The sequence below is a fragment of the Amphibalanus amphitrite genome, unplaced genomic scaffold (genome assembly GCF_019059575.1).
Source record: "Amphibalanus amphitrite isolate SeventyFive unplaced genomic scaffold, NRLGWU_Aamphi_draft 000833F_arrow, whole genome shotgun sequence".
Taxonomy (NCBI): domain Eukaryota; kingdom Metazoa; phylum Arthropoda; class Thecostraca; order Balanomorpha; family Balanidae; genus Amphibalanus; species Amphibalanus amphitrite.
Window position 1 is genome coordinate 193,853 of NW_024882327.1, and position 15,273 is coordinate 209,125.

At 45.9% G+C, this 15,273-nt stretch overlaps 1 protein-coding gene across 13 annotated transcripts in view; it reads right to left on the minus strand.

Annotated features, from left to right (window-relative positions):
* LOC122366826 (voltage-dependent calcium channel type A subunit alpha-1-like) overlaps positions 1 to 15,273 on the minus strand; it is a 78,193-nt gene that overhangs the window by 18,836 nt on the left and 44,084 nt on the right. For 11 of the 13 annotated variants that reach the window (XM_043339434.1, XM_043339436.1, XM_043339431.1 and 8 more), the window contains 5 exons: positions 14,529 to 14,693; positions 5,010 to 5,120; positions 1,803 to 1,886; positions 1,301 to 1,420; positions 905 to 970 (listed from right to left, as the gene is read on the minus strand). In XM_043339434.1, the coding sequence (XP_043195369.1) occupies positions 905 to 970; positions 1,301 to 1,420; positions 1,803 to 1,886; positions 5,010 to 5,120; positions 14,529 to 14,693 (546 nt within the window). Of the gene's footprint in view, positions 1 to 904; positions 971 to 1,300; positions 1,421 to 1,802; positions 1,887 to 3,957; positions 4,069 to 5,009; positions 5,121 to 14,528; positions 14,694 to 15,273 lie in introns of all 13 variants that reach the window. The other 2 variants (XM_043339432.1, XM_043339430.1) reach the window with 1 other exon arrangement.

The window sequence follows — 15,273 nt, forward strand, 5'->3', positions numbered from 1 at the left end:
AGTAGCAAATCCATTCCTGTCCGCACATTCCTCCCGCATGTGGCCTGCGAAGCCACGCCTGCCCCTCAGCACTGCATGAAGCACTGGCCCGGCCCGGACAGCGCACACACTCCCCAGAGCACACGGCGTGGCCCAGATGCAGGCGGAAAGCAGCCACCCGGGGCCGACCGGCGAGCGGGGCCGGGTGTGCCCGTCCCGCCGGCCGGACCCCGGGCGCCCACCGCCGCCACCAGCGGAGCCAGCAGGTGCCAGCCAAACTGAGCCAGAACGCAGAGAATAGGACGGTGACCATGCAAAAGCTGTGAGAACCAAATGGCGGAGAGAGAGAGAGAGAGAGACATGGGTAAAATGTGGAGCCACACCGATAGCTGAAGAACGATGCACAGGGATCGGCCCTCGCGCCGAAAATATGAGATGTGGGGATGTGGGAGAATAGGGAAATGACAGCATAACACTAACAGCTTCACTGGTGCAACACAATATCTTTTTCTATCACAATTACTTATACATAACACGAGTGGAACACTTTTTTATCAGGACTGACGTCAGTGATGACGGAACAGCGTGCTACTTAGCAGCGTGAAAGGTTATGGTTACATTTAACCGTAACACGTTATTTCGTGCTAGGAAAAAGAGCTCGAAAGGAGAAGTTCACAATGTGCGTGGAAAGTTTTTTTTTTCTAATTAAAAACTGCTATCAACAAATGTTAATTAACAAATGAATCAAGCATCTAAAAAACGACCGGGGATAAAAAGTCAAAATAGATAAAAAAAACTTTTTTTCAATATGAATATTTGTGTCAAATGTCAAGAACGCTCGTGGGAGGCACAAGAAGAACTTCCCACAGACTACAGAGTACAGACTGTCCTAAACAGACAGTGGCCGCAGTTGAATGACACTTGCCTGCATGCCAATAATTGCGTAAATGAAGAACAGCATGGCTATCAGAAGGCAGACGTATGGCAAGGCCTGTAACACAAACAAGACACACATATGTTGTAATATACCCGGGTAAAGCAAAGACCGATTTCATATTGCACGATACATGGATATCGGTGCAATAGAAATCGCCGAGATCAAGAACTAAATGTTGAAACCAAAATACAGTCAAAGACAGTTAAAATCCTCATGTAAAATAAATGACCCAATAAAACATAAACATAATAGCTTTTAATGTGGTTTGTACCTAATCTGCTTTCCCAATACCAACTATCAACAATCAAAATCAATCAATCAAAAATCAATAAAAAATCAGCGTCCAACTTCTCACGGGCCTCCAATTCAGGATCAGATACGGACCTTGAAGCTCTGCACGAAGGTCCACAGCAGGATGCGGATGGTGTAACCCTGTCGGAGCAGTTTGATAAGACGAGCTGCTCGGAACAGTCGCAGGAAACCCAGGTTGATGGAGCTGGTCATCTGAAATGGAGCAGGCACTGCTGTGAACATCGCCACGTCAGCTTTTTAGCACGTAAAAAATAATCGGTGCCTAAGAAAAAAAAAACACAGACAAAAATCATCACATAATTTCGAACCCCAACTGCAGCCGATTAGGGCTGTGTAAACTAATTGATAACATCACTTTAATAGACTCTAACAAAATCCGACTGAAGTACCAATTTGTGAATGGTGGATATTTTGGGTCGGGAGCGCCGTCTGCTCGCGGTGGCTCGACGGCGCCACATGTGCCTATCCACGGCGCCCCTTCTGCACGTGGCCGGTGGCGTCGCTGTAATGCAACTTGTGCCGGCTCCCAGCGGTGTCTCGTAACGCCCTCCGCCGGCGATCAGCGACGTCTTACCTGCGTTTCGGTGGCGATGGCGTCCACGATTGAGCCGAGCACCGTGATCAGGTCGAACGTGTTCCATCTGTCCTTGCAGAAGTTCTGTCCTCGCCGGACAGACACACACACACACACAGACGAGAAGAAGGTCAGTGCACGAGAGGAGTTAGCTCGGACACTTACACCGGCACACAGCGCGCAGCATGCACCTGAACTGAACGTTAGTGATAGCGAGCGCCGATAGAGAGATAGAAAAATAACCTATTGAGATAGACTTTGATATATCGAGACGCTGCAAACAGTAACTGCATTATACAGCTTCGGAAATGCAAACAATGCATTGATATAGGTTATGTGATGACAAAGTACTCTTAGCTTTCAGCTTTAACTTGAAGCTGCATCACTCAGATAAGTTACAATACAATGTTGTGTAACATTAAAAAAGCAAAAAAGTGTTACAAATTTTGAAGACGTGCTGTTCCCCGCCGGTTTATTTCATCAAACATCCCATTACATAGGAATTAAGAATCTCCCTAAGTGATTTCCGGAAATAATTTGAGACGGTAAAAGGGCAATGATGTCGAATTACTTGTAGATTGAATTTCTTTTAAGCATAGGGTTTTGAATGTAAGTAACTCATATGTGCCACACTTCTGCTTGAAAAAAGAAAACCGCGTTCTCAAAAGTTGCATTGAAAGTTCTTCAGTAAAGTAAAATAAATCGAAAAAACAAACAAAATGTGGTTCATCATCTTTTTATTATATGGAGTAGGATTAATGTTCGACATAAAGAATAAGTAAACACAATTGTTTTATTATGTGGAGTAGGATTATTGTTCAACACACAAAGGTTTTACGTTATAAAGCAAAAGCAAAACACGTTTACAGGGGTGTATCTTTTCACCATAACTTCACGTAGCAAAACAAGCATAAAGTATAACGAGCACATAAGGATAACAGAAGAAGACCAAAACAATGGGCTACTTAGGAAAGGCACAGGTGCTTTATAATAATTACAAACTCGAAATTTTCGTGAAATAATTCAGATAGGAAAACAACGCTCAATAATTAGCCTGTGAATATCTGCATGAAGTTGTAAATATACATAATACTGTTCGGTGGCACGGGAACGGGGGGGGGAGGGAGGGCTAGCGGGGACGGAGCCCCTCCAACTTTTCGGCTGGGGGGCTCGTTATGTATTTGAGCCCCTCCAACTGAAGGAATCGAAATCGGAAATCTACCAAAATAATTTCATAGATTCATACATAGGCGCGGAAGCCAGGGGCAGTGGGGGCAGCTTGCCCCCACAACTTTGGGCCGTGGGGGCGGTGCCCCACAACTTTTCATAAGGCCAGGAGCTGTTGGGACAGCTTGTTTTCCCCAAATTAGGGGTTGTGGGTCACACAGAAAGAAAGCATGTAAGTGAAAAATCCACGTCTTTCACTGGCTCGGCAACTCCTTTGGCAGATTAAAACCTGTATTCCAGGTTGCCAAAACGGTAGTTTCTTCACTCAGCTGAGATGGAATGCCTCACTTTTTTGTAAATGTTTTCTCTTTTTTCCGTTGAAAAGGCCAAGGTGTGAAAAATAAGTGGCCTAAAACCGGTGAGAAAACTAGATTTGGGGTACCCTAGGTTGATCTCTATTATAGTGCAGCCCCCCCTCCCTCTGGAAGAAGTTCCCGCGCCACTGATATTGATAAAAGAGAAATCAACTTCATTGAAAAAATGTTCGCCAAAAGTTCCTTAGTTTTTCTTGTATCGTTTCCATTGTAGTGCACCTCGAATATGCAATTAGTTAAAGCAGCTTTAGGCACGTTAAATGAGAACATTTGTGGAGAACGCGTTTTTTCTAAGGAATGAAAGCAATCATTTTAAAATACAGACGTAACAGTATCAGCCAGGAAAATAGATTATTCTAAAAATCGAACAAATCATAACACCCAACAAAGTCATTAAGATCCCAGCGAGGAACTGATTCCCAAATAAAAAGCAGGCACCCTGTTTAGCAATCTATGAATTATGTAGTATATTTAAAAGGGCAATGATCCCTGGAACCGTTAACGGTACCTCACAGCACACATTTAAACGAGGAAACGAACAGATAGAGGGGGCACAGCGGCGGGAGGGAGGGTGCGGTGCCAGAGACGGTATATCGGGGATGGCAGGCTCTTACCCGCAGTCCGTACGCCACTATCTTTAGAATGCACTCCAGAGTGAACAGGAATGTAAGTAGGAGGTTCGAGTATACGAGTATATCCAAGAACGTGTCGTTGGCGCCATGATGCTAAGGGAGGACAAAACAGTCGGTTAGACGCGCGCGCTGCTCGGCCTGGCGGCCGGGCCCGCAGTCCGCACCCCGCCCCGCTCCCCGCCCGTCCCCAGCCCGGGCCGGTCGGGGTTCGGTGTGGCTTGACATGCACTGATGCGGCGAGTGCAGCAGCCGGTGCTCTCCGTGCAGTGGTGTGGTCACATGCCGCCGGCGGGCCCAAATCGGTAGCTGACGGATCATGCGCGCGCCGGCCGGCTGATGGGGGCGCCGGGCGCCGGGCGCCGGGTGCCGGGCGCCGCCCCGGCGAGTGCCCGTCCCCCGGCGAACGGCACAGCCGCCGATCAGGCTGGCGGCCCGTCGCCCCGCGCCGGCTGCGACCGCGCCACGGGCATGCACATGCTCAGGAGACCTCGGGAGGGCGGAGGGCCGGGGCAGGAGTCGGCTGGCGGGCGGCTCCTGACCGGCGGCGCGGGCGCTCGTCAGGAGCCGCCTCCGTTATGCACTACGCGTCTGGCGAACCAAACAAAAACGGACATGCAATGGGGATGCCGGTGGATTCAGGAGACCACAAAGTAGAAACAGACGACATGAGAAGCGCCCTATTCAAATCCCATGGCGGCTCGGGTGGCTTCTCGCTGAATTATGCGCGGCATGCTATCTACCAGAAGCGTTTCAGCCTCTGCTTTGGGTCACAGGGCCTTCCAGTGGTGCCCAGCCCACAAACAAACCGGATGTTTATTTTGGTCAGAAGACGCTGCAGTTAGCTCTGAGAAGAGAGCAGCAGCCTCTGCCCCACCAGGATCAGGCGGAACGCTGGCTCGGTCAAACAGGCAGGAATTGTAAAAGGATAGTTTAAAATATAACATAAGGTCTAAAAACAAAAGTAAACAAAAAGAGAATGGACTAACGTGAATAGCTAGATGATAGCTCTAAAATGAAGCTGTCTACTGTCTTACCCTGACTCCAAAGGCCACCACCTTGAGCGCACATTCTATTGCAAACAGCAAGGTGAAGACATTATTCAGATTTCGCACGACCTTCTCCTCGGAATCACTTTGGGGGTAGTTCTGGACCGAGAAACAGACACAACTGTTAACAACGATGCAGAAACAAGCATGATGAGCTAAATGCAGTAGGACCAGGCAATGCAAGAGACGTGTGCCATTTGCGCTCCCATAGTCAATAGGCGTCGGTTGGCCATTTGAGCCTGGCTGCTAATTCACAGCGTGGACATGGAGCGTTCCGAGCCACACAGAAGGGCAGAAGCAGGGTTGCCAGACTTGGCGATATGTCGCCAATTTGGCGAATTTTGAAAGTCATTGGCGATAGAAGCACGGCGTTTGGCGATAGGCGATAAAACGTCAAATATTGGCGAATTTCCAGAGTTCACCTCTAAATCACCGAATATTATTTTAAAAAATGAACAAAACAAAGCAAAAAACATCGTTACGAAATATTTCGTAATCTGATTAACTTAACCTTTCAACGTTTCATATTACGCACTCAAATATAAAATGTTCCTGATGAAAATATCTTCTTGATTGAATATGAGAATGTATGTAGATGTTATGTAAATGAATATGAGAAACGAGATAGGTAAATCGTGAACTTGGAAACGAATCGTGAACACGGTTACACCTACGCCAACTTGCGCTGCTATACTCTGTTCCGTTTCAAGCTTGCAGCCGAAGTGCCCTGTTGAAAGCAGTGCATGATTTCTGTATACATATATAGCTCTTTTACATTTTAAGACGCAAATTCTTGAGCGGAGGAGCGATCTGCCGAAGAAACTCCGACTGCAAACTTGATATGGAACAGACTATACGTATGCTTATACAGTGCATCCTACTTGGCGAATTTTGGCGAAATTCGAGGGGCGAATTTGGCGATAAGGACCATTCTGGATCTGGCAACCCTGGGCAGAAGCTGAAGTATAGCGGAAGGCGTTCCGGCCGGATTGGCTATGGTTTCGGTAAATGACACGCGCCGAACGACAGCAGACGGTGCGTGGCAGACGTCCTTTGCCAGCCGGCTGCCCACACAAAACAGTAAACCAAGTTCCAACTGTACAACCGTCAGACGTGCATGTTGAGGCGGCTAGACCATCCTTCGCGCACCAATGCTTCATCAAAATGTCGGCCGTCCCATAACTATATGCAGAAAACAGTTTATGAACACTAAGTTGTAGCAACCCAGAAGAAAACAGGACATTTCCATCCTGCCTTAAATAAGAAAGTTGCTCTCGTTGTGTTGTTTTAGTCATTATCAGTTGCAATATCTTTGTTCTGTGAGACGTTTGTCATGAAGGCTGTCGTGCGTTCCTTTACACCTCTCGTAATAGGGAGACCATTTAACACCCTTTTTGCATTCGCCCTTCGAACAGGATGCTATCGGAAATATAGTTTCCCGTTTGTATCTTGCCTGACATTTATTTTGCCGTTTACATCATTTTTACAAGTGTGACAAATTGGTAACCACTGGTGAATAATTAGCTTAGCATCTTTGAATTTCAAAGGTTCCAGGAGCATACTACTGTACCTGATACTGCAATGACTTTTTACAAATGAACACTTCAATCTAAATTAAAACGTCAAAAACTTGTAAATAACAAGGCAATTTTATTGTAACTTCATACAAAATTTACAGGGAAACACTTGAATGACGGCCGCAGTTTTCTGTACAAATCGCCACAATTGCTGTGTGCTGTTTAGCAGATCCCTTGCCCGCCATAGCTATGTCCTAATAAATTGGCTACGGCGCTACATTTGAGAGCACGTATTATTTGTGTTCGCCGTGTCCACTCGCGTGTGCACACATGTACCCGTCCATCTGCACATGTCTATGAGCGCGGGTGGGTGCGCGCCTGTTACAGTGTGTGCGTGGGCGTGTTGCTGGCAGTGAGAGTCCGTGTCTGTCGGTGGCTGGGAGAGCTGAGCTGGACGCGCGCTGAGAAATCCTAACTCATATGTAGCACAGCAGAGCGAGCCGCCATGCCGTCATATACACACAGTCGCAGCTGGGGCGGCGCCCGTGGCACAGCGCTGCAGGCACGGCGCTCATGCCGCAGCGCCGCGAGGACCATGCTGCTGTCAGCGCGAGGGGCACCGCCGCCGCCGCCGACCGCACAGTGGGCGTTTCAGTGGGTCTAGCCTCTCACCACCTTTCAGTCCTCATAGATTTGAATCTAGGCGACCTACGCCTACAAATGGCACACCAATCTGTAGCAAATTCATTAGAGAACGTGGACGGATCACCTTGGCCATGTCATAAGCTTTTGCAATGTGCATGGGCTGCACGAAATGTTGCATATTTATGGCAAAAACGGAGCGCGTCCATTCTATGATTTATTGAACTTTCGGGCTTTTTATCACCAGGAAATCGTATTTAAATGCACTGTACAGTTGACGAGTGCGTTGTGACCACAGCACTTAACCCTCCCCCTTTAGGGGGGAGGGGGTCGAACGGACCCCCTCCCCTCGGTTTTTCGCAAATAACTCGCGTAAAAGTCGACCGATCGCAACGAAACTTTCAGTACTCTCAAGTCAACCAACCTTACATCTACCCTAAAAATTTCATGACCCTGACCCAAACGACCTTTCACCTATGACCTGTTTCTCGAGACCATGTTTGGCCGGAGTCGCGATTCGGCGTATGTCGGCTCGCGTTTGCAGTCTTTTCGTGGTTTCAAGCGTTCCAACTTGTGATATGATGCTGGTCGTATGCATTATGGTGGGTGTCAAGGTCACTTGAAGGTCAGGTCAGGTAATTGACGTTTGATGACCTCGGTTCTCTTTTTGAGTTTTAGGTACATGTTTCTAGGGTAGTTTTTGGAGCTGAATTCGAATTTAGCAACCATCTGAACATTTACGAAGTAGTTTTGGTGCCTTCGTACCAAGCTGTCAGAGGCGGTTGACACGTACTACGAATACCCGGCAGGACCCCTACCGGTTGACCTGACCTGACCTGACCCAACCTGGGCCTCGTTTCATAAAACTCTGCCGTAACTTACACCTTTCCGTAATTCACACCCTTTCAAACTACGGAGCGCAAATGAAGCGGTTTCACAAAGCCACAACTGGAATTGTTTACACCTCCGTAACTAAGCACATTTGCGTAGTTACCGTAATTTATCAAGCGTCCTACAAATTACAATTTCGTGTCAACACTTTTTTTACGAGAAATTATAAAACAATTACGTTGAATTTTAATCTTAAAAATTATTTATGAAAAAACAAAATTGATATTTAATACCATCCTTTATTAAATCAATATATTGAAAACAGCAGAAAGCCAGCTAAGCAGAAGTGCCTTACTACGAAAGTGGCGCGGCGCGGCGAATAAACAAAATTCCGATAGTTGCCACAAAAAGCGACTGGTACAGAAGATTTGCAGTTTCTTTTTCTCATTTTGGCTGTTCTTTCTTCCTCACCGGGCTCAACATTATAAAATATATTAAAAATTAGCTTCGAATCTTCACATTAATTCAAATTCACGCAACATTTTTGTGCGTAGTTTACACCACTGATATCAAGAACTTGATAAAATATTTGGCGTTAATTACGTCGTTTTATGAAACCCAAATGGCATCAATTGGTCTGGAATCGAGCATTTGCCGTAAATGAAGCTCCGTAATTTCGATGGCGTGAATTACTCCGGTGTCCGGCTTTATGAAACCGAATTGGCATCAAATACGCCAAATCTGGCATAATAGACGGAACGCCGTAAGTAATTCCTTTTATGAAACGAGGCCCTGGTCTAAATGCATAAAGGCATCGCCTGTGATCAAAACTAACATGATATTCGTGATCAGCACCCCGAAAGACCTCATAGCAGCCACACTTACGACGTTCACAGGTCCCGATTTTCCCGACTTTTGGGTCATTGACCTGACCTGGAAGGTCAACCGATGACCTAGGACCTTAAAATCTGGTATCATCGGCTTCCTCTCGTCACGGGCAACACGCTTGTCTTTTCCGCGAAGCTCTAGCTCGATCAGGGGCCAAACGCGAGGGGGGGGGGTCGTACACCCCCCCCCCCCCCCCCCCTCCCTGTGCCTTCAAAGGACGCCAAATGGCCTGTGCCGGCGAGGATTATGAGCTCAGTTTTAAAGCTGGATTGTATTTTTTTTTTTGCATTGGAGAACTCAAAATACACAGGACTCTTAAACTAACATCTCATATTTTTAAAAATTTTAAACTTTAGAAAACTAATAGCATCAAAAATAAAAAATTATAGGTATTATTAAACCTTTGTACTATACGTTTTTGACTTTTCGAAAATATCGTACCACAAAATGAATATCACCATCGTGTTCCTCAGCTAAAACGGCATCTGATAGACACATTTTTTAATGAAAACTTAAACTTCAAAAGTTGACCTTTTCTGACCTGAAAGTGACTTGACCTCAGCTAGATTCAGCTGAAAATGGCCTTGAATGACACATACGACACAGTCTTCCGAACATATAGCCTAAATCGACCATAAAACATATGTCACGCGACCGGGGCATGATTTGAAATTTCCGTGACCTAGGATGACCTGGCGTCGACTTGAAAAACTAATTGTACAAGTTTGGCACCATCAGGGTATATAAGACATATTCTTGAGTGTATTATCAAAAATGAGGCTTATCTGAGTTACTAGCCGGCGACCAGAGTCCAAAAACAAGCTAAAACTTCGATAACTCTTACTTTGACCTTACCTGTGACGTCATCGGTGACCTTGAGGTCAATAAGATTAGGTACTTTTAAACAATTTTTCCAGGGCTATCAGATGCCTTTTGAATTTTGACAATCGGTCTAGTAGTTATGGAGTTAGAAGGGGGCTATGAATAGCAGCTCTCCAGTGGGGCACGGGATATTGGTGAGCAGTGTGTTGCAAAATGTTGCATAGCCGCCGAGGCGCACGTTTGCGCACTTTTATACTGTCTGACTAGTTCAGTAACATCCCACTGCGTATTGTGACGCACAATTTAGAGCGGGACCTAGGGGTACTCAAAAGATCGGCTCTAACTTAGTGATCGATGTTAGTTTCAAAAATATGAGATGACGCGATGATATGTTGATCTCTCATGTTGCTTAATGATGCACCTCATCTCATTTCTCTTTCCGCAGGATTGATCGTAACATGTCACAGAACAACTCATAAAAACATTGACGTGGACAACTAACGCACATAGGATCCCCATGGCATATACTTTGACTCTTCAAACATGCGTTAATCATGACTTGTCCACGGTCCAAAAAAACTTTGTGTTTGAGGCTCCTTTCTCCCCATACCAAGATGTTGCAGGACCAAATAACTGTCATTTATGTAATGTGTGGACATTTTGCCGTCGATTGGTATGCTTTTTGTTTTCATAAAAGCGAGAAAAAAATTTGGGATTCTGAGAGGCTAGACCGGCCCGAACGCCTACAGTGGACCGGCCGGCCGGCCGAACCCGCGGGTCTCGCGCCTCGCGCGGCCGCGCGGAGTAGCAGTCGGTAGCGGCGGCGGTAGCGGCGACAGGTAGCAGCAGCAGGTAGCAGCAGCAGGTAGCAACACATACATCCATCGTCAGAGCAGCACAGTAGCAGCAGCAGAATGCAGTTTGTTCACATGTCATCAGGACGGTAGCAGCCACAGCGAAAGCCATTCGATGACCACCGGTCGCCAGCAGTTGGTTCCCGGAACACAGAGCACTGCCAAGGGCCCGTGACCACGCAGTTTGTACAGCCGGCGCATGAAACCAAGTTTGGGCGAACATGCTTGAGTTACCAGAGGCACATGCGAACAGCGACCGTATACTCGGCAGCGTATACATTTAGTGCAATTTAACCAGATCTGCTGTGGATATGTGACAATGCTCAAGGTGAACTACTATAGCACGTGTTAAAAAAGAGTTATTCTTAACCCTATTAGTGGCAGGCTCCTGGCTACCCCCTATTAGTGGCAGGGGGGGGCTGTTTACGACCCCCCCCTTGATATCTCGAGATCTAACGGGCCGATTTTCAAAATTCAAACGGCATTCGATTTCGCTCAACGAGATCTACATTTCTAAAAAAAATAAAATTGAAAAATGTCAATAGGGGGGTAGAGGGGGGTAAAAACGGGCAAATTGCAGATACATTTTAGACTGTTTATCACGGCCAGGTTTCTGAACCAATCTTAACGCAACTTTTGCCGATCGATAGAGAATGAACCAGGAATTCACATGGATCCTAAAAATATGCATTTTCAAAAATCATAGACGGATACAGATAATTGAGATTGGGGGTACACAAAAAGTATAGTAAATAAGGTTTTTGTTGGTACTGTTTCTAAAAAGGGTGACAATGGTCTTGTTATGTTACACTTTTCTTATGAGAGAACGACTAAAATTGTATTGGTCATGCATAGGCGGTGTCAGGGCACCTATGTTGGGAGGTAAAAAATAACCCCCCTTTTTGGACGCCTGGATCCGCCTATTATAGCAAAAACGTGTCAAAAGAGGATGCACAATAACTTTGTATATGTTATCACATGATACCTTTCATTCACTGTTCGTAAAACTGGTGCAGCATCGTGATCTTCGCCCAAATGACTCGCTTCACGAATAGGACCCCCCAATTCCCAGTGCTCTGGAGCCGCCCCTGGTAAAGTTATGAACTTGAAATTTTCAGGGAATGTGCCCAATTTAGTTTTAGGAAAAGTCAGAAAATTTCAGCATCGTAGCTTCAGCGGTTTCGGAGATATTCCCGAAAAACCTGAGGGGTGGATAAAAACAACCCCCCCTGCCACTAATAGGGTTAACTAAAACTTCCCCCTTTGAAGTTAATGACAAAAATATTGCAGCTATATGACCATACAATTGTACACAACAAAATTTCAAAGACAGTCGCTAAATGGCTTGATATTTTTGACGTTAAAGGATAGAACGCATAACGTTGTTTATCTTTATAGTGCAAAGCATGTCATTGCGTTCTCCAAGCTTAATATACTTTTATGAGCAAACATCCTTCGGCCATGCACTAATAGCATTGCATTAGCGTTATATATATCCTAGCATTGAGCACCAACAGTTAGGTAATGTTAGTAATCCCGCAGGTATTTGCTTATCTGTAATGCTAGGATGCGCATTGCGAAATGCAAATACAAGTAGCTCATCGTCAGAATCTTTTCAATTTGCTATCTTTATGATAAGAAGCTAATAATCATCTTTTAGCCTAAATGTACCTCATCATGATTCATGATGTTGAAGGCAATTTTCCTAACATGACATTTGTAATTCTGGCAATGATAAGATATTATTTATCCCTCGCCCGTAAACGGTGTTTTGCGACCTTCGCCCATGCAGGGGGGGGGGTTGGTGCGACCCCCCCCGGCGTTTGAAAACAGAGCGTCGTAGAGCTTAGCGGAAAAAAACAACTGATTGCTCTCAACGAGATCTCGCGATTGGTGGTATACTTTTTGGTCCTAGGTCAACATTTGACCTACTTATGACCGGTCAAAGGTCAAATTTTCGGAAAAATCTAACGTTTTCAGATTTCCGCGCCGATTGCGGCAAAACGGTAAGAGATATTGACTTGAAATCTTCACTATCGTGATCCTTGATCAGTTCTCTATCGTTTGGTGTGTATTTCGATGTCATAACTCTAAAAATGATGCGTTGGGAGCATCGGAAGTCTGCAAGGTCATTTGTGCATTGGGTCACGTCAGGCGTGTGACGTCACTGACCTGACCCTGACCCAGGCCCTGTTTCACCGGTGATAGCAGCACGCTGCTTTTACACGTGTCAAATTGGGTTTCCATGGAAACATCAACAGGCCCATTGCTCCAACACTACCACAAGTGTGACGTCAGCTCGCGCAATTTGATAGCAGCGTGGTAGCAGCGTCCCGTGAAACACCGCCCCAAAGTGAACTACAAGAAACAACCGACGATGCCTGAAATGGATAGCAAATTCGAATTCAGGGCATCAAAATACCCCGAAAAGGCATACAAGCGCAAGAAGTCATTACAGGTCAACCGAGGCCACTGACCTTACCTTGACCTTTAGTAACCTTCAAAATGTCAACGGACATTGTGCCAATGTCAAATCAGCCAGTTGTGATTCTAAAACAATCCATCAGTGTGTCAGGTCAGTCGGCATTTATACCAATGTTAAGCAATCTCCAATTTAGCGTAAATCTGGCCGGAGGTTGTTCCCTTTATGACGTCATAACTCCGTGACCTGACATGACCTTGACAAAAAAATACCAAACGTTGCGCAAAGGATGCCTCATAGGGTACTGAAAAATTTGAGCAGGCTATCTGAAACGGTTCGGCGTGTAGCTAAGAAAAACCTCAGGGGGGGGGGCCACCAACCCCCCTACATGGGCGAGGGTTAACTACTAAAAAACAAACACATTCGCTAAGAGTTAACAAAATTACAGAGAAGGCATAATCTGAAAAGTTAAATGATCCCACATGTTTACTAGGGTGCAGAACAGTACACACATGCACGTACAAGCGTGTGCAAAGCTTTTATGTTGCAATTTTGTCGTGGTGCTTGGACTGCTATCGGATTTTCTTTTGTAATTAACCAGCAGCACAAACTGAAACAAACTGACTAAAAGTGCTGAACATGAAACATAAACATCGTTTCATAATCAAACATAAACATAAGCGACACTATCCAAAGCAATCAAAATTCATATGCGACTCACGCTACTACATCACTAACAAAGGGTGAGACATTATTGCATCGACCACATGCAGCTCTACTGAAAAGGTTCTGCTGCGTGCTCGGCATCATCTCATTGCTCTCTAAAAAGCTACCATTGTCAAATGCTGGCTCATACACAGGCAAGTGCGTTGTGCTTGTGCTGGGTAGCGGTCTGCGGACAAAGCGGTGCCAGGCCGGCTCTGCATGCCTGCACAGACACACGGCGGCGCGCGCACAGACGTACAGGCAAGCCACACCTGACCCGGCTCTGTACACAGACGGCGTCATCGCGCCCCTCCGCGGAGACAACATCAGAGAGCGAGGGCACACGACGAGACACGGCACGGGGCGCCACGGCCGCCCGGAGGGATCTGAACCGGCCCGGCAGGAACCGCCGCGCCGCGGACAGCGCGGGCGTTTCCGAGAGCACGGCCGTTCAGACACCTCCGGACGTGACAACACGATCACAGCATGTGTTCAACCCTGGTCAACAGTGTACCCGCGTGAATAATACTTCAACACACAGCTGAGTCTCAGACACACAGACGCACACACACACACACACATGGTTACTTCGCCGTCAGACGGTCACATGTGCGCTCTGACAGGTATACGAGCACAGATGGTTTCAGTGGCACATATTTCTAGCACAGTACAACGGACATCAAATCGAGTTGAAGCAAGGAACAAAACATCACTGCCGACACTAAAATATGACATAATTTACATTACATTATTATTGATAAATCAATATCAAGACAATAAGCTTTGAACTCAATTATTAAGAAGTGGGAGCTGTTATTTCACTTACCTTGACCATCAGAAGAAGTGTGTTTAGAATAATCAAAACCATAATGAAGTATTCGAACGGAGTTGAGACGGCTATCTTCCACATCTTGTATTTGCAACTTTTTCTATCTTTTGGCATGTACCTCTCCAAAGGCCTCGCTTGAATAACAAAGTCTATGCAGGATTTCTGTAACGAGAGGACCATAAATCAGAATAGACTGAAGCCAGCTGCAAGGAGGAAGAATGGGCTACAATGTCCTCAACTTAGCAAAGTGTGTGCCAGGCAAATGATTGGCATAACTGGGCTCAAGCACTTTTTTTTATAAATAAAAGTAACTCGGTAACAGATAACGGGAATTAATCCATCAGTCCCATTGCAAATTCTTGACATTAGGTGTCACTTTTTATGCGAGAAAGGCAGTTTCCCGAACACAATTTACAGGAAATGTGAGGCAAATACGATTGCTTTATAAAAAATATTTTCTAGCGATCTTCACAAGGTATATATCAGTGGTCGGCAGGTCATTCGGGGTCGTGCCCCCTTTTTGGGCGCCAGGCAGAGCCATTACCCCAACCTACCAGACCCCATTGCTGACACAACCAAGTTTACTGAAATTCCATACCGTCCTGGAACTCTTTGGGGATTTGTGCATTTCCAATGCATCAAGTTTAAAACATGACACTTCCTTCACAAAACATTTAATGCCTATATCCCAGTAGCGGCGGAACACCTTCAATTAAGGTGGAGGTGAGGGGGGGGGGGGCAC